General features: G+C 43.0%; 1 protein-coding gene across 4 annotated transcripts in view; it reads right to left on the bottom strand.

Annotated features, from left to right (window-relative positions):
* LOC140187222 (glutamate receptor ionotropic, NMDA 2C-like) overlaps positions 1–18,927 on the bottom strand; it is a 123,010-nt gene that overhangs the window by 54,793 nt on the left and 49,290 nt on the right. For all 4 annotated transcript variants that reach the window (XM_072242313.1, XM_072242312.1, XM_072242315.1 and 1 more), the window contains 2 exons: positions 13,005–13,216; positions 9,595–9,754 (listed from right to left, as the gene is read on the bottom strand). In XM_072242313.1, the coding sequence (XP_072098414.1) occupies positions 9,595–9,754; positions 13,005–13,216 (372 nt within the window). The remainder of the gene's footprint in view (positions 1–9,594; positions 9,755–13,004; positions 13,217–18,927) is intronic.

The following is an 18,927-nucleotide window of genomic DNA, read 5'->3' as shown; positions in this document are numbered from 1 at the left end:
CCTCATCATGGCAGTAGAGGAGGCCATGTATGGACATATCTGAACGGGAGTGGGAAGCAGAGTTGAAGTGGGTGGCTACTGGGAGATCCTGTCTGTTGTGGCGGACGGAGTGGAGGTGCTCGACCAAGCGGTCCCCCAATCTGCGTCGGGTTTCACTGATGTAGAGGAGGCCGCACCGGGAGCACCGGATGCAATAGATGACCCCAACAGATTCACAAGTGAAGTGTTGTCTCACCTGGAAGGACTGTTTGGGGCCCTGAATGGTGGCAAGAGAGGAACTGTAGGGACAGGTGTAGATCATTGACTGTTCGTTTCCACAGATGCTGCCCGACCTGCTGAGTTCCTCCAGCATGTTGTGACTGTTCCACAACTGTAACCCACCTGGGGGTGAGTGGTGGCTGCTTGGAAGTTGGTGGGGGCCGCTGGTACATTATGGGATAATACCTGTAATGGTGGTAGTTTGTGTACTGGCCACAAGGTACCTCTGTGCCCTACTACCCTCCAGAGGAGAGGACCCAATGACTCTAGCCCCCATGTATGTACGAAGACCAGCTGGAAGGACTGGAACCTCTAGGGAAGGGGAGGAGGAAAAGGATGGTAGTGATAGCTATGATGAGGAGGAATGTCTGAAAATGCGCCTCTTTCCTGAGGGTTACGAGGTCCCCTACCCAGAGCTAGACTCAATGAGAGAATATGAATGTGAGTAGGGTAAACGATAGGAGTGTTGATCTAGAAGATCAACAAGGAGGGATTTGTGGAGGAAAAGGGCTAATAAGCTACGTGACTTGGGTCAAGCAGACTGCAAAGCAAAAAGCACTGTGTGCAAATAGAAGAATGTTCCATGCTAACTCCTGTGAGATAAGGTACGAGTCTAATCTGCTGCAACCCTAGAAATAAGAACTAATGTGCTGAGTTTGCAAGATAGTTTAACTTGTAACTGCTCCTTTCTCTCAAGTTTTTTTTAAGTGAAGAGTAACATATTGTTAGAGTGGTAATATTTCTATACAATGATTGGATATATTATAATAAGTCTGTTGTTACTAGGTTGAACTGTACAAAAGGACACTGTTGTAACAGGAGAGTAGAGCCGGGTGCTGGTGGAGACCAGCCCTCTCTCTCTCCTTGGTACCACGTAGATTAAAGGTCCCGAAACGAGACTCAGGAGTCGAGCATCCTTTTCACCTGACTAATGTCTGAATACTTCCTTATTGATTGGCCTGGAGTGAGTCTCCATCTGCTTGTGGATTTTTAAATCACTGCACCTCTGACATCTCTGCTTTCTGCTTCCCGCTTCCATCCTCTCTCACTTCCCTTCTTCTTTTAGAAAAGTTAACCGCTCCCTTTCTGGCCAAGCTTTTAATCACCTCAGTGACACTGCTTCTGATACTCACAAGGCCCCGAGGATGGCAAACGGAAGTTAGTCATTTTAAATTCATGACAACGGGGGGTGTTGCCTTTTCCCAGCTCACGGATTCTATCCTACAATCTTCTTTCACTACCCCCGCTTTGCCATACTTCACATCATCTGAAAACATTTGAATTATATTCGCTGCACCAGAATCTGGTAGCCCATGAAAATATGAGAGATGGATCTGTATCCTCCTGTACAGGATATCTCACAGACCTGCAAATCTCTCACCCATCATCTCGAGTAGTTCCTGTCACTGAGCCAGTTTTGTGTCCACACTGCCACCTTTCCGTTAATTCCCTAGATGTCCATTATCGTGATAAACCCTTGCCACTGCCAGCTTATTGAATGCCTTCCAAGAACTCAAATATACATCCACTTCACTACCCTGATCAACCTTCACCAATTTAATCCTATTAGATTAGATTATTGTCATTTAGAAATGCATGTATTAAAATTGTATTAGTCAAATACAATTTGCCATTAACCAATCCATGATCAGTTTTCTTGATCAATTCGTGCATTTCCATCACGGGTAAAGGCCTCTCAACCATTGAACTCATCTACATGATAGAGAGTCTAAGCAAAGCAGCATCCATCATCAGGGACCCCCACCACCCAGGCCATGCTCTCTTACTGCTGCACAGGAGCCTCAGAACACACCCCACCAGGTTCAGGAACAGTTATTACCCCTTAACTATCAGGCTCTGAAACCAAAGGGGATAGATAACTTCACTTGCTCTATCATTGGAATTGTTCTCACAACCTATGGATTCACTTTCAAGGCCTCTTCATCTCACATTCTCAATATTTATTGCTTATTTATTTATTATGATAATATTTATTTAAATAAAAAAATATGAAATAAGTGAAAGTCATCATGGTTTCTGTAAAGAAAGATCTTGCCTGACAAATCTGTTGGAGGTCTTTGAGGAAGTAACAAGCAGAGTGGACAAGGGAAAGGCAGTGGATGTCATTTACTTGGATTTTCAGGAGTTTGATAAGGTGCCACACAAGAGGCTGCTTAACAAGATAAAATCCTATGGTGTTACAGGAACAATACTGGCATGGATAGAAAAATGGCTGACAGGCAGGAGGCAGCAAGTAGGAATAAAAGGGGCTTTTTCTGGTTAGTTGCCGGTGACTAGTGGTGTTCCTCAGGGATCAGTATTGGGACTGCTACTTGTCACATTGTTTGACAATGATTTAGATGATGGAATTGATGGCTTTGTGGCAAAGTTTGCAGATGATATGAAGATAAGTGGATGTGTAGGCAGTGCTGCGGAAGCAATGTGATTGCAGCAGGACTTAGACAAGTTGGAAGAATGGGCAAAAAAGTGGCAGATGGAATTCAGTGTTGGGAAATGCATTTTTGTAAAAGGAACAATAGTGCGGACTATTGTCTAAACGGAGAGAAGGTTCAAACATCAGAGGTGCAGAGGGACTTAAGAGTCCTCATGCAAGACTCCCAGAAGGTTAATTTACAGGTTGATTCTGTGGTAAAGAAGGCAAATGCAACATTGGCATTTATTTCAAGGGGAATAGAATATAAAAGCAAGGAGATAATTTAAATATAAGGAGATAATATAAAAGCAAGGAGATAATTTATAAGGCACCAGTCAAGCTGCACTTGGAATATTGTCAACAGTTTTGGGCCCCATATCTCAGAAAGGATAAATTGTCATTGGAGAGAGTCCAGAGGAGGTTCACTAGGATGATTCCGGGAGTGAAGGGGGTTAACATATGAGGAGGGTTTGGCAGCTTTGGGCCTGTACTCACTAGAACTTTGAAGAATGCATGGGAATCTCATTGAAACCTACCAAATCTTGAAGGGACTAGATAGGATGGATGTGGAGAGGACGTTTCCTATGGTGGGGGTATCTAGAACTAGAGGGCACAGCCTCAAAATTATGGGGCAACCCTTTAGAACAGAGGAAAGGAGGAATTTTTTTTTACCCAATCAGTAGTGAATCTGTGGAATGCTCTGTCACAGACTGCGGTGGAGGCCAAGTCCGTGTGTAAATTTAAGGCAGAATTTGATCATTTCCTGATCGGTCAGGGCATCAAAGGATATCACGAGAAGGCAGGTGAGTGGGATCTGGATCTGCGATCAGCCACGATAGAATGGTGAAGCAGACTTGATGGGCTGAATTCTGCTCCTATGTCTTTTGGTCTTATGGTCTTTTGTTGTATTCTGCACTGTGGTTGCGTGTCCTAGTTGGGCAGTCTTTCATTGATTCTGTTATTGTCACTATTCTATAGATTTATTGAGTATGCCCACAAGAAAATGAATCTCAATGTTGTATGAGGTGACATATGTGTAATTTGATAATAAAAAATTACTTTCAACTTTTCCAAATAAGTTTATTTTTCACCAATATTGATTTCCAGTCATTTCCCCACCAACAGTGTTGGAATAATTAGCCATCAATTTCTTGGTTTATCTCTACATTTATCCACTGTGAGAGGTTTTTTATTTTATAAGCAAGTATGATCAGCATGTGTGTTGCATCTTGTGGTTTGATTTTAGCTGAGATAGTGTGTATGGTCTAAGCATTAGGCTCTCCATTAACCCCACCTCAAAGAGTGCATTCTGCCACTGCCCCGCTTTCTGGCCTCAGGCCCACACTCGTCGTGAGCCCTCAATCCTGCACTCCCTGTGAAGGTGGACTGGAAATGAAATGAGTTCTCACACAAACAGCTCCAGGACACACTAACTTCCAGAATAGTGGTCATTCTAGAAGTCAATAGCACCCCATACATGAGGAATGATGGATTGTATCCTCTCACTAGAGTTCACCTCACTCCTTTCCCTCTTTGAAGATAATGTGAAAATACATTTCACAGACAAGCATAGTCATTACAGATTCAGTCTAAAGCTGGCTTCTGTAATCAGAACGATAGCAGAGCACTCCTCTGAAATGAGCTTGTCCCTGATACTGACTAATTTGTAATCTCCAGATATGACATACTCCCGATTTCTGGCTCTTGAACAGTAAATGATTATATATCATGATCTTAAATCAATCCATCACTATAATTACTTCAATCTCTTTAGGTAGATCATCATTTCAGACACGATTTCTTTCTGATTCTGACTTAGGCTGCTTAATAGGATTTTCAGAAGGCCTTTGACAAGGTTCCGGATATGAGGCTGCTAAACTAGAGCCCATGGCATTACAGGAAAGATACTAGCCTAGATAAAAGATTGGCTGACTAGCAGGAGGCAAAGAGTGGGAGACTCTCTTCTGGTTGGCTGCAAGAGACAGGAGTTGATGTTGGGACTGCTGTTTTTCACGTTATATGTCAATCATTTGAATGACAGAATTGATGGCTTTGAGGCTAAGTTTGTGGATAATACAACAATAAGTGGAAGGGCAGATACTGTTCAGGAAGCAGAAAGTCTACAGATGATTTAAGTAGATTAAGAAAATGGATAAAGAAGTGGCAGATGGGATACAGTGTAGGGAAGTGCATGGTTATGCACTTTGTTAGAAAGGATAGAAGCGTAGACTATTTTCTAGACAGGAAGCAAATTCAGAAAGTAAAGGTCTAAGGAACATAGGAGACCCAGTGTCTTGGTCCCTAAGGGTTAACTTGCAGGTTGAGCTGGTGGTATGGAAGGTAAATGCAATTCATTTTGAGAGGTCTAGAATATAAAAGCAAAGATGTAACCCTGAGGCTTTACAAGACACTGATAAGGCCTCCAGGTAAGAAGGAAAGTGAGCAGTTCTGGGCCCTTCATCTAAAAACCGGTTTCAGAGGTATGGTTAATGTCAGAGAACTGTGTACAATACACATCCTGAAATGCTTTTTCTTCGCAACCATCCACGAAAACAGAGGAGTGCCCCAAAGAATGAAGGACAGTTAAATGTTAGAGCCCCTAAGTTCCCCACCCCGCTCCCCTCCTGCAACTAAGTGGCAGTGAGCAACAATCCCTCTTTCCCCCCCACCGGCAAAAAAAAGCATCAGCACACATCACCAGGCACTCAAGCGTAGGCAAAGCAACAGCAAAGACACAGACTTGTAGTTACCCCAAAGACTTCACGACTCACCCGCTATTCAACATGCCACAGGATGTGCTGGCAATGGAGAGGATCCAGAGGAGGTTCATGAGAACGATTCCAGGAATGAAAGGGTTAAAGTACAGGGAGTATTTAATGAATTGGGCTTGTACTCACTGGAGTTGAGTAAAATGAGGGGGAATCACATTGAAACCTATCGAATACTGAAAGGCCCAGATAGACCGGGCATGCTGCAGATGTTTCCTATAGTGGGGGAGGCTAGGACCAGACAGCATAGCCTCAGAGTTCAGAGTTCAGGGATGTCCCTTTAGAACATAAGGGAAGAGGGATTTCTTTCGCCAGAGGGTGATGAATCTGTGAGAATCTATGTGGAGGCCAACTCATTGGGTATATTTAAAGAGGAGTTTGATAGGTTCTTGATTGGTAAGGGTGTGAAAGGTTACCATAAGATACCGGAGCAGAATTAGGCCGTTTGGCCATTTCATCATGGCTGATCCATTTTGTTCTGAGCCCCAATCTCCTGCCTTCATGCCCTGACTGTTCAAGAATCTATTAGCCTCTGCCTTAAATATACATAGAGGAGGCCTCAGTTGCCTGTAGCAACACATTCTACAGATTCGCCACCCTCTGGCTGACGAAATTCTTCCTCATCTCCATTCTAAATGGACACTCCTCTATCCTGAGTATTTGTCCACTGGTCTTAGACAGTCCCACCATAGGAAACATCCTCTCCACATCCACTCATAGTCATAGTCATAGTCATACTTAATTGATCCCGGGGGAAATTGGTTTTCGTTACAGTTGCACCATAAATAATAAATAGTAATAAAACCATAAATAGTTAAATAGTAATATGTAAATTATGCCAGTAAATTATGAAATAAGTCCAGGACCAGCCTATTGGCTCAGGGTGTCTGACCCTCCAAGGGAGGAGTTGTAAAGTTTGATGGCCACAGGCAGGAATGACTTCCTATGACGCTCTGTGTTGCATCTTGGTGGAATGAGTCTCTGGCTGAATGTACTCCTGTGCCCACCCAGTACATTATGTAGTGGATGGGAGCCATTGACCAAGATGGCATGCAACTTGGACAGCATCCTCTTTTCAGACACCACCATCAGAGAGTCCAGTTCCATCCCCACAACATCACTGGCCTTACGAATGAGTTTGTTGATTCTGTTGGTGTCTGCTACCCTCAGCCTGCTGCCCCAGCACACAACAGCAAACATGATAGCACTGGCCACCACAGACTCGTAGAACATCCTCAGCATTGTCCGGCAGATGTTAAAGGACCTCAGCCTCCTCAGGAAACAGAGACAGCTCTGACCCTTCTTGTAGACAGCCTCAGTGTTCTTTGACCAGTCCAGTTTATTGTCAATTCGTATCCCCAGGTATTTGTAATCCTCCACCAGGTCCACACTGACCCCCTGGATGGAAACAGGGGTCACCGGTACCTTAGCTCTCCTCAGGTCTACTACCAGCTCCTTAGTCTTTTTCACATCAAGCTGCAGATAATTCTGCTCACACCATGTGACAAAGTTTCCTACCGTAGCCCTGTACTCAGCTTCATCTCCCTTGCTGATGCATCCAACTAATGTAAGGCATTCCATCAAGGCCTTTCACCATTCGGTAGCTTTCAATGAGGTCACCTCTCATTCCTCTGAATTCCAGTGAGTTCAGGCCCGGAGCCATCAAACACTCTTCATATGACAAGCCATTTATTCCTGGAATTATTTTCATGAACCTCTTTTGAACCTTCTCCAGTTTCAGCATATCCTTTCTAAGATAAGGGACCCAAATCTGCTCACAATACTCCAAGTGAGGCCTCACCAATGTTTTATAAATTCTTAACATTACATCCTTGCTTTTATATTCTAGTTCTCTTGAAATGAATGCTAACATCGCATTTGTCTTCCTTACCACAGATTCAACCTGCAAGTTAACCTTTAGAGAATCCTGCACAAGGACTCCCAAATTCCTTTGTGCCTCAGATTTTTGTATTATCTCTCCATTTAGAAAATAGTCAATCCTTTCATTTCTTCTACCAAACTACATGACAGACACTATTCCATCTACCATTTCTTTGCCCATTCTCCTAATCTGTCCAAGTCCTTCTGTAGCCTCTCTATTTCCTCAAAACTACCTGCCCCTCCACCTATCTTTATATTGTTTTCAAACTTTGCAACAAAGTCATCAATTTCGTCATTCAAATCATTGACATATAACGTAAAAAGAATCAGTCCCAACACAGACCCCTGTGGAACACCAGTAGTCACCAGCAGCCAACCAGGAAAGGTTCCCTTCATTCCCACTCTTTGCCTCTTGCTAGAATATTTCTTGTAATCCGGTGGACTCGTAGCTTGTTAAGCAGCCTCATGTGTGGCACCTCATGGGGCAAAGGCAGGAGCTGAGGTTGAGAGGGATAATAAATCAGCCATGATGGAATGGCAAACAAACTCAATAGGCTGAAAGGCCTAATTCTGCTTTTATGTCTCTATGGTCTTATGATGTTATGGTCCTATTGCCAGCTCACCTACTTGCTCACTGCACTGATGACACTAAGTCTCTCAGTGGAAACTATTTTCTCTAGTTTGTTGTGTAAGAAGAGATTAAGTAGGCTGGTCTTACAAATTTCTAATGAGGCTTAACAGGCTAGGTGCTGGGATGATTGCTCTTGTCTGGGGCGTTAAGAACCTGGAGTCACAACCTTAAAATAATTCAGGTCCGACAAGCAGAAATTTCACGATGACATTCTGAGTTGCTTGAGTAATCTCAGTGGCTGTTCCTGTAATATCTACATCTACGAGTTACAACATGAAATCAACTTCAACCAGAATATCAGATGATTTATGTGGTAATCTGAACAATCAGCATCTGCTCTCATTAATCAATCTTTGCTATTTATCACTGGTTACCCAGTGACCATCCATGAGTGAGAAACTCAAGACTCTGTCCGTTGTGGTATACTTGGCATCGTACCTCCCTTGACCTTTCCTAATAACCAAACTACTTGCCAAATGAATCTTTCCTGTAACAAAACATTGTATTGATCTGTTGGTCCACATCTCCAGTCTCTTTCTGTCAATCAAGACCGTAACCTTGAAACCCTAACGTCTCACAGCAACAGTTCCTTATGGGAAACTCATTCTCTCCATGCTGGTGCTAATTTCAAGACTGCAGCTCTGTCTGTTCACTTTACTGTCATGTTGGCTCACTTTGGTTACAAATAACATTCCAGTTCTTTATAACAACATGCGTTAGAGAATGAAGGTGGGTACATCTGTAACAATAACTGCTTACTTGCAGTTACACAATAATATGCTTACTCTCGACTTTCACAGTTGTAACATATTGTTCATTTTGTGACTGACACGGGACAGAATTCCCCCACATCCTTGGCTGCCACCTCCATGGAAATCACTAAACTGCATGCCAAACCAAATGTTCTGTGCCTAACAAGTTCAACTAAATCATTTGTTCTCTTACACAACACGGAATTTAACTATTTCAGGTAACCATTCCTTTTCATTTCCTCCAAAGGTGTGTCTGTTCCCATCTGTTTCAATTAATTTCTTTAGTTCCTTCTGTCTTCAACTGGTGCTTTTTAAAAACGTGTAACATTGTTGATTTTGGTCCCTGATCCACCTCCTTCTCCATGACTTAAAAATGTGCTTCTCACTCTCGCCGTTCTGTAGAAGGATGTTTAGTTCTGTTTCTCTGCTCACAGATGCTGTCTGACCCGAGAATATCCAGTGTTCTGTTTCTAACATTTGCAGTTTTTTGCTCCAATTCCCTATGCATGACGATTACATGACATGACATCACTGTGTACTTAAACACGTACTATATATCATGCATTCACCTGTCATTCCAACCTTTCACAAGCCAATGGATGAATCACATGCTGAACTGTGAGGAATTTCAAACACCACGATGATGGATTATTGGTGTTTTAATGTAGTAGTTCCCTCACCCAGCACTACCTGGCTTCTTCAATTTAAGATACCCAAAGCTTCTCAACGCCACAGTCCACATCTACTTCCTCCCCCGAGCATGCGCCATCCCACCTATCAGCTGCCAGGTGTATTTACTGGTTTCTTTAATGAATCATTGAAGAACAAACATGCAGCCAGTCAGCAGCTGTGAAGCTGCAGACTCGGTACCTCGCCAATCATTCCGTTCCACGTCCCGTGCACAATCTTTCCATGCTTTCCATTGGTCACAAGGTAAAGGTCATAGGAAAACTTGATTGTTTTGGCGAGTTTCTTTAGTATATCAATGCAGAACCCCTTACAACACAACTTGGTATATCCATCAACAACACTGGAATATAAGCAGAGAGAGAAAGAGAGCACTGTAACACAAGTTAAAATGGAAATGTGCATGAGACTTTTTTGAGATCTGGAATATTATTGTCCATCTGCCCTTGTAGAGATTAACATTTCTTAAACTGTTCCAGATTTTCTGGTAAAGGTGCAATATACAGTGGCATGCAAAAGTTTGGGCGCCCCTGGTTAAAATTTCTGTTACTATGAATAGCTAAGCGAGTAAAAGATGAACTGATTTCAAAAACGCATAAAGTTAAAGATGACACATTTCTTTAACCATATATATATAACCATATAACCATTACAGCACGGAAACAGGCCATCTCGGCCCTTCTAGTCCGTACCAAACAATATTAATATTTTAAGCAAGAAAACTTATTTATTTCCATCTTTTATAGTTTCAAAATAACAAAAAAGGAAATGGGCCTGAAGCAAAAGTTTGGGCACCCTGCATGGTCAGTACTTAGTAACACCCCCCTTGGCAAGTATCACAGCTTGTAAACACTTTCTGTAGTCAACTAAGAGTCTTTCAATTCTTGTTTGGGGGATTTTCACCCATTCTTCCTTGCAAAAGGCTTCTAGTTCTGTGAGATTCTTGGGCCGTCTTGCATGCACTGCTCTTTTGAGGTCTATCCACAGATTTTCGATGATGTTTAGGTTGGGGGACTGTGAGGGCCATGGCAAAACCTTCAGCTTGCGTCTCTTGAGGTAGTCCATTGTGGATTTTGAGGTGTGTTTATGATCTTTATCCTGTTGTAGGAGCCATCCTCTTTTCATCTTCGGCTTTTTTACAGACTGTGTGATGTTTGCTTCCAGAATTTGCTGGTATTTAATTGAATCCATTCTTCCCTCTACCAGTAAATGTTCCCCGTGCCACTGGCTGCAACACAAGCCCAAAGCATGATCGATCCACCCCTGTGCTTAACAGTTGGAGAGGAGTTCTTTTCATGAAATTCTGCACCCTTTTTTCTCCAAACATACCTTTGCTCATTGCGGCCAAAAAGTTCTATTCAAAAGGTTCAAAGGGACATCTAAACAAGCCTGATGCATTTTGGAAACAAGTCCTGTGGACTGATGAAGTTAAAATGGAACTGTGGCACGGGGAACATTTACTGGTAGAGTTTAAATGTTCATCACCTCACCCTATTCTTGATACCTGCACCACTTATTGCCCTGCCCTTCCCTCACTGTAACAGCAGCTTGTAATTTTTTAATGTAATTCATCTGTAAGTTCACCTGGATCTCTCTGTATTCCATTCATATGCAATATATCTCCATGATAATAGTCGTTTTTTTGATTCCATGAGACCATTAGGCATAGGTGCAGAATTAAGTCATTTTGGTCCATCGAGTCTGCTCCACCATTCAATCATGGCCGAATTGTTTTCACCCCTCCTAAGCCCCAATCCTCGTAACCTTTGTTGCTGTGTCCAATCAAGAACCTATCAAGCTCTGCATTAAATACCCCCAACAACCTGACCTCCACAGCTGCCTTGGCAACAAATCCCACAAATTCATCACCCTTTGGCTGAAGAAATTTCTCAGCATCTCTGTTTTAAATTGATGCCCCTCTATCCTGAGGCTGTGCCCTCTTGTCCTGGACTCCCTCACCATGGGAAACATTCCTTCCACATCTACTCTCTCTAGGTCTTTCAACATTTGAAAAGTTTCAATGAGATCCCCCCTCATACTTCTAAATTCCAGCGAGTACAGACCCAGAGCTATCAAATGTACTTGTATGATACTCCTTTCATTCCCGGAATCATCCTTGTGAAAGTTCTCTAAGCCCCCTCCAATGCCAGTACATCTTTTCTTAGATGAGGAACCCAAAACGGTTCACACTACTCAAGGTGAGGCCTCACCAGTGCCTTATAAAATCTCAGCATCACAGCCCTGAAATAGACCCCTTGAAATGATTGCTAACATTGCATTTGCCTTCCTCACCACTGATTCAACCTGCAAGTTAACCTTTAGGGTTTTTTGCACAAGGACTTCCAAGTCTTTTGCGTCTCAGATTTTTGGATTTTCTCCCAATTTAGAAAATGTTTGCACATTTATTTCTTCTCCCAATGTGCATGACCATGCATTTTCCAACATTGTATTTCATTTGCCACTTTCTTGCCCATTCTCCTAATGTGTTCAAGTCCTTCTGCAGTCCTCCCTCCACCAATCTGTGTATCATCTGCGCACTTGGCAAGGAAGCCATCTATTTCTCCTACCAATCACACACAACATAGAGTTGTACAGCAAGGAAGTCGGCCCTAGGCCTAATTCATCCATGTTGTACAAGCTGTTTTGCTGAGCTAGTTGCATTTACCACCTTTTGCCCATGTTGCTTTCTATGTAGCTGTCCAGATATATTTAAACACTGTAATTGTACCTACACCTGCCACTCTCCCTGCCTGCTTATTTCGTATACCACCACCCTCTATGTAAAAAAGTTACCCTTCAGTCTCCTTTCCCTGTGGCACACTGGTGGTCACAGACCCCAAAGCTGAAAAACCCTTCACTACACCCTGTAATATTGTACAGACCATCCTGGGTCCCATGTGATCTCACCTTCCGGATGAGCTTACTATGTGAGTACCACTCTCTAACTCCTTCCACCAAGCCACGTTTGTACCCAGACAGCTGGCTCCCCCTGAATCCCATCTGATCTCACCTTCCAGAGCAGAAGCCAATCCAGAGATGCTACTTGACTGGTTGAGTTCTTCCAGCATTCCTGTTTTTGTTTCATACCATCTTGCTGAGTTTATTTTCACGACAATTGTGGTAATGTGTTCAATTTGCCAGTATGAGAAAGGAAAAGGCGGCTTTAGCAATGGTACAGATAAGATTTATGAGCTTGGTGCCATCAATAGGAATTAGTTACATGGACAGACTGGAGAAGCTAGATTGCTCCAGAGCAGAGATAGTTGAGATGATTTGACAGATGTTTGTTAAAAGTCATGCCAGTTTTAGATTAATTAAGAGAGAGAAGCTTTGATAATCTCAAACCACAGATATAAACTACTGGTAAGGGCATCAGCATTGACATGTGGAAATCCTTTTCTCAGAAGAATGAAGTGGAAACAGATTCAATAGAAGGCAATTACATAATGTTCAAAAAATAAGCCACACATCAAATGAGGCCCGTCTTGTTCTAATCATGTTTGATTTTATAGGAGAGCTGGATAAACCAGATTTCCAGCTGACGGAGAAGATGAGGATGCTAGCTTAGATGCCTCCCCAGGTATGGTCATTACCTGTCACTGAGGTTCACTTGCTTCCTGCAGGGAACTGTGTTCCGCACACATGCGCCATTTTCAGAATCCACTTCCTCAACAATCACAAAGGGCCTCTCCTCTAACGTGGCAACAGTTAGATGATCACTGTCGAGAACAGGCTCCTGGAATGCTGTGTATCTTGGCCACACTGGATACTTCATCCTTATCAGGCCATTTTTCCATCTCCCAACCTGTGCAAGGAACAGATTTCTGTCAGTTCCACCTCACAGAAGCAATTCGCAACTGAATAAACTAAAACATTAAAAGAGATGCCAAGCATAGTTATTGACATTTTAATCAGTAATTTATTGGATAAAACCAGCAAAGCTTACTGAAGTTTAACAAATTTTTTGCCTTTGCTATGGATTTAGTACTACTATTGCAATTAATGTTCTTTGTCTCATGCAAGATGTACAAATGCTGAAAATAAGCTTGCTGGGTTTTGAAGACTCTGAGAAAAACCTCCAAAAAGACAGCAGAGGAATGGAGCCAGCAAAGGAGAGGGACCATTCAAATGCTATTCATTCCTTCTCTTCCCACTTCATTCTCAACTCTGCATTCTTTCCTTCTCCAAATCTTTATCTACTTCCTATTTGACAACAAAAATATAATATTTTAGCCAATTCTACCTTCTTCATACAGAAAAATATTTTCCCTTTTATTTCCTATAGTTCACTCGCCAATCAACTTTTGCTACGAACAGTTTTAGAGTCGGTGCATCTTCGTTCACTCTGTCTCATACAGAGAAGGAGGAAAAGTACACTCCAGTCAGACCTGAACTTGCCTTTGTTATTAGCCCTGATAGAAATTGTTAAAGTTCTGCCTGATAGTTGCTACCAGGATTTATCAGGAGCAAGAGAAAATCTGCAGATGCTGGAAATCCAAGCAACACACAAAATGCTGGAAGAACTCAGCAGGCCGGACAGCATCCAGTTTCTCTTATCATCTCCAACATGGGATCTGAATCAGGTTTCATATCTTGTGAAATCCATTGTTGTGTGGCGGCAGTACATTGCAATACATCGTAATAAAAAAGCTACAAATTACGATAAGATCACTAGTGCAAAAGGAGAACAGAACATAAAAGGAATAGTGGGATAGTGTTCATGGGTTCATTGTCCACTCAGAAATCTGATGGCAGAAGGGAAGAAGCTGTGCCTAGAAAGTTGAGTGTGTTCCTTCAGGCTCCTGTACTGATGGTAGCAATGAGAAGAGGAAATGTCCTGGGTCAGGGAGATGATGATTGCAGCCTTTCCGAGGCATCACCTTTTGAAGATGTCCTTGATGCTAGTGCCCATGAGCTAGCTGAATTTACAACTTTCTGCAGCTTTTCCTGATCCTGTGCAGTGGTTCCTCCATACCCCTCTACGTGCAACCAGTTAGAATGCTCTCCATAGCTCATCTGCAGAAATTTGCTAGAGTCTTTAGTGACTTACTAATTCTCCGAATGAAATATAGCCACTGTTACGCCTTCCTTGTACAGGTCGACCTTCACTAATCCGACTACCTGTAATCCGGTTCCTTCGGTAATCTGGCACTGATTTCAAATTTTTTGCACAAGTGTAATTTCAAATTTCCCAAGCCACTGTACCAATCTGCTGCGCATTGCTTTGGCTGTGCTAGGTCTGTTCACGTGTTGGCGCGCTCTTGTAAGCACAGACAGGCGATTCCTGCTTGTTTTCCTGCATTTATTAATATCATTTGCGTGAGGCGCGGTTGCTTGGTACCCACCCATCTCACCCGCCAGTGGCAGGGGAGCTGGCGCGTGCTGGGTCGGTCCACCTTCTCACCCGCCTGCCGACAGTCACGCAATGCCCCCCAGCGTTGCCCAGCCGATGCTCCGTTCTCTTCTGCCTATGACCTCAGATCAGACGTGGTAACCCATGGAATTTAAGCGTATTACTAAGCGGAGGAAAAGAAACTAACGAGAATTCCCTCAGTAACTGCGAGTGAAGAGGGAAGAGCCCAGCGCCGAATCCCCGGCCGCCTGGCAGTCGCGTGAAATGTGACATCTAGAAGACCTCCCTTCTCCGACTTCTGCTTCTGCTCATCCAGATGTGCTGCCACCATCATCAACAGTTTTTGGAGAAACTGTCGTGCCAGTTTCAGCACCAGCTCCTGATGCTTCACTCGTTTTTCAAGATGAAGATGATGATCCTGACAACCCGACCCTTACAGACATGTAACTTTGCCTGACGGGATATTAAATGTCTCACTCTAGAAGCAGAAGTGCACAACTGTTCTGTATAAGTTAATTCCTGTACATTCTGGCAGGAGGAGAAGATGGCGATGCAACACAGCTCGCAGCGGCCACTGCAGTGGTGATGTCTGTTATTTGTCAAGTAGGGTGCCGTGCATAATCCTGATTTGATGGAGATGGACGTGAGAACACAAAGGAACATCTGTGAGACTTCTGAAATGCCTGCTTCGCTACTGCTGCTACTGTGTGGTCCAGAATCTCCGGAGGGGAAATCCCCGAGTCCTCGGCTTTGCTTGTTGCTGGGCGGCCGGGGCAGGGTCGAAGCGCTCGGCAGAGGATGGTGCTCGGAGAGGTGGTGTCAGAGGGGCTGGTCGGAGGCTCGAAGTTTTCGGACGGACTCAGAGTCCGCTGCAGTCAGGTGTTTCCAATGGTGCTGCATCGGCAAGTTTGCGGTGCTTGGAGGTTCATGGCAGGGAGAGGTCCTCCCTTCTACCATCTGCGTGGGATGATGAGGCTATCGGGACTTTGAGACTTTTTTTTACTGTGCCCATGGTCTGCTCTTTATCAAATTATGGTATTGCTTTGCACTGTTGTAACTATATGTTATAATTATGTGGTTTTGTCAGTTTTAGTCTTGGTTTGTCCTGTGTTTCTGTGATATCATTCTGGAGGAACATTGTATCATTTTTTAATGCATGCATTTCTAAATGACAATAAACGAGGACTGAGTGTCCTCATAATATAATCTGATCTAATTTACCTGTACCCTTTATTTTACCTGTGCCTGTACAGTATAATACTTCATTAAAATTTCACTTGCTACTCATTTAGTATTTCTGTTTCATTATTATCTAACTTGTACTGATTTACATGATATTTTAAAAGTATGATGAGGCGGTTAGCTATTGCTTAATGTGATCCTTCTGTAATTGCATCAATATAAGATGACGAGAGGCATTGATCGCGTGGATAGCCACAGGCTTTTCTGCAGGGCTAAAATGGCAAACATGAGGGGGCATAGACTTAAGGTGCTTGGAAGTAGGTACAGAGGGGATGTCAGAGGTAAGTTTTTCCACACAAAAGGTAGTGGGTACGTGTACACTGCAAAGGTGGTGGAAGTGGATACAATAGGTTCTTTGAAGAGATTCTTAGATACGTACATGGAGCTTAGAAAAACAGAGGGCTGTGTGGTGGGGAAATCGGCCTTACTGACTTCGAGTGCAAGGTTGTTGTTCTGGCATTCCTCAACCAGATCTCACTTGTATCCATCTGAAATTCTGCCAACAAGTTGTGTCATCGGCATATTTACAGATGGAGTTCGAGCTGTGCCTAGCCACGCGCTCATGGGTCTGGAGAATAGAGCAGTGGGCTAAGCACACATCCCTGAGGTGCGCCAGTGTCGATTGTCGGCGAGGAGGAGATGTTACTTCCGATCCGCACTGATGAGGAAGTTGAGGATCTAGTTGCAGAGAGGTATAAAGGCCCAGGTTTTGAACGTGAGTTTAATCCCCTATCCTTGACATTCAATGGCATTGCTATTTGCAGGTCCTGCACCTTTAGCATCCTTGACCAGAAACACAACTGATCCAGCTGTATAAATTTGGCACAAGGAGAGTTCAGGGACTGGTCACCCAGTGGCAAATAACTCAGCTCCTGACACCCCAAAGCCTTGTGATGATCCGCCAGGCAAGTCGGGAACCTGATAAACACCTCTGCCTACTTTGATAAGTACAACTCCAATAACTCTCAAGATGCTCAGCATAATCCAAGACCAAGCAAACCAACATCCTGGTTCACCATCCACCACCCTAAACATTGATTCTCTCCACCACCCGTGTAACCATTTTCAAAATGTACACGCCAATTAAACATAATGCAATAGCAATGTTTGGATATGAGACAATATGAGTAAAGGGTAAGGGAGAATATTGAAGAATGCTGAAGTAGAATAACTCACAAGAACATCGAGCACTGTGACTAACTTGATTAGCATTTTGCAAAATTCAAGGTGACTTCCTTACTCTGACTCCAGATTCAACAGGAAAATAAATGCATACACCATTGGCATTTACAAGGAGAGGGAGCACATTCCGACAGTGAAAAATTAACCTCTTTGGTTCCTAAGTAGAATCAGTACAGATTCTGTTTTATTGAAAAAGCTGGCAGCATTAATAGCATTTTAAATTCATAAGAGGTATAGAAAGCAACAGTTTTAAGAATTTAAAAATGTATCTGCAGGGCAGGCAGCAAATGACGCAGAACAATGATAAATTAAACTTCAGCTTCAGAAGCATGAACTTAGCCGACTCAGGGTGCTTGCTGTTTTATGAATACATTAGCATACACAACGAGTGGTAACTTGCTTGGATCCTCAAGCCTGCTCTGCCGTTAAGTAAGATTGTGATTTGATTTGATTTGAAAACTTCATCTCCATATTCCAACACATCTCTAGTAAGTTTCACCCCTTTCTTATCAAGAATATCTCTATCTCTACCTCATATAGAGCTTCTACCGGTTTTTCAGGAAAGCAGTTCCAAAAACTCCATAGCCACGTTGAAAAATATTTCACCTTATCTGTCTTAAATGGATGAAGCCTTATATTCAAACAGGGCCCACTATTCCCAAATTCTCCCACAACAGGAAACATCCTCTCCACATCTAACCTGTCAAGACTTCTCCTGATTTTAAATATTTCAGTGAAGACCCCTCATTCTTGTAAACTTCTACAAATACAAGCCTACCCTCTACAAACATTCCTCATAAGAAAACAGTCCCACTCGCATAGTCCCATAAAGCCTCCTTACATCCTCTTCACAACATAACTTGCATAACTATGTGTGTCATCAGGAAATTTAGCAAACAAGCCTTCATTCAAGGCATTTCAACAGGCGCTGGACAGTTGGATTATCAGCAACAAATACTATGGTGCACCATTCAATACATCTTGCCAACCAAAAAAGAATACTGCTAATGCCTACGCTCTGTTTTCTGTTAGTCAGTAATGCCCCAATCCAAACCGACAGGAGTAGAGAACCTTTTTGAGAGTGTGGCCTCAAAGTGACAATAATCCTCTTAAGAAAATCCCTCACATGCCTTTTTGAGGTTTGGTTGTAATGTAGTAGTATACCAGAAATTCAGTCAGAAAAGAGTTCAGTTGCTACTACTAAGGAAAATTGCTTGGTAAAATGAAAAGTCTGAAGGTAAATAAGTTACATGGACCAGATGGACTACATCCCAGGGTTCTGGAAGAGATTATGGAGGCATGAGTAGTGATCTTTCTGGAATAGTTTCAGAGGACTAGAAAATTGCAAATGCTATTCCATTCTTTGAGCATGGAGACAGGCAAAAGAGAGACATTATAGTCCAATTAGTCTGGCTTCAGTATTGCTAGAATGTTTGATTCCTTTATTAGGGATAAGGTTTCAGTGTACTGAGAGGCATACAATTAAAAAGGCCAATAGGGGCATAGTTTCCTAAAGAGGAAAGCTTGCCTGACAAATCTGTTGGGAACTTTTAAGGAGAGACAAAGGGGAGTTGGTGGATGTTGTGTACTTGGATTTTCAGAAGGCCTTTGACAAAGTGCTGCACATGAAGCTGCTGAACAAGCTAAGAGCCCGTGGTATTACAGGAAAGATACCAGCTTGGGTAGAGTATTGGCTGACTTGCAGGAGGCAAAGAGTGGCAATAAAGGGAGCCTCTTCT

The sequence above is a fragment of the Mobula birostris genome, chromosome 24, assembly GCF_030028105.1.
Source record: "Mobula birostris isolate sMobBir1 chromosome 24, sMobBir1.hap1, whole genome shotgun sequence".
In the NCBI taxonomy this organism is placed as follows: Eukaryota; Metazoa; Chordata; class Chondrichthyes; order Myliobatiformes; family Myliobatidae; genus Mobula; species Mobula birostris.
Note: the sequence above shows the minus strand (reverse complement) of the source record. Positions and strands in the feature narration are given on the sequence as shown.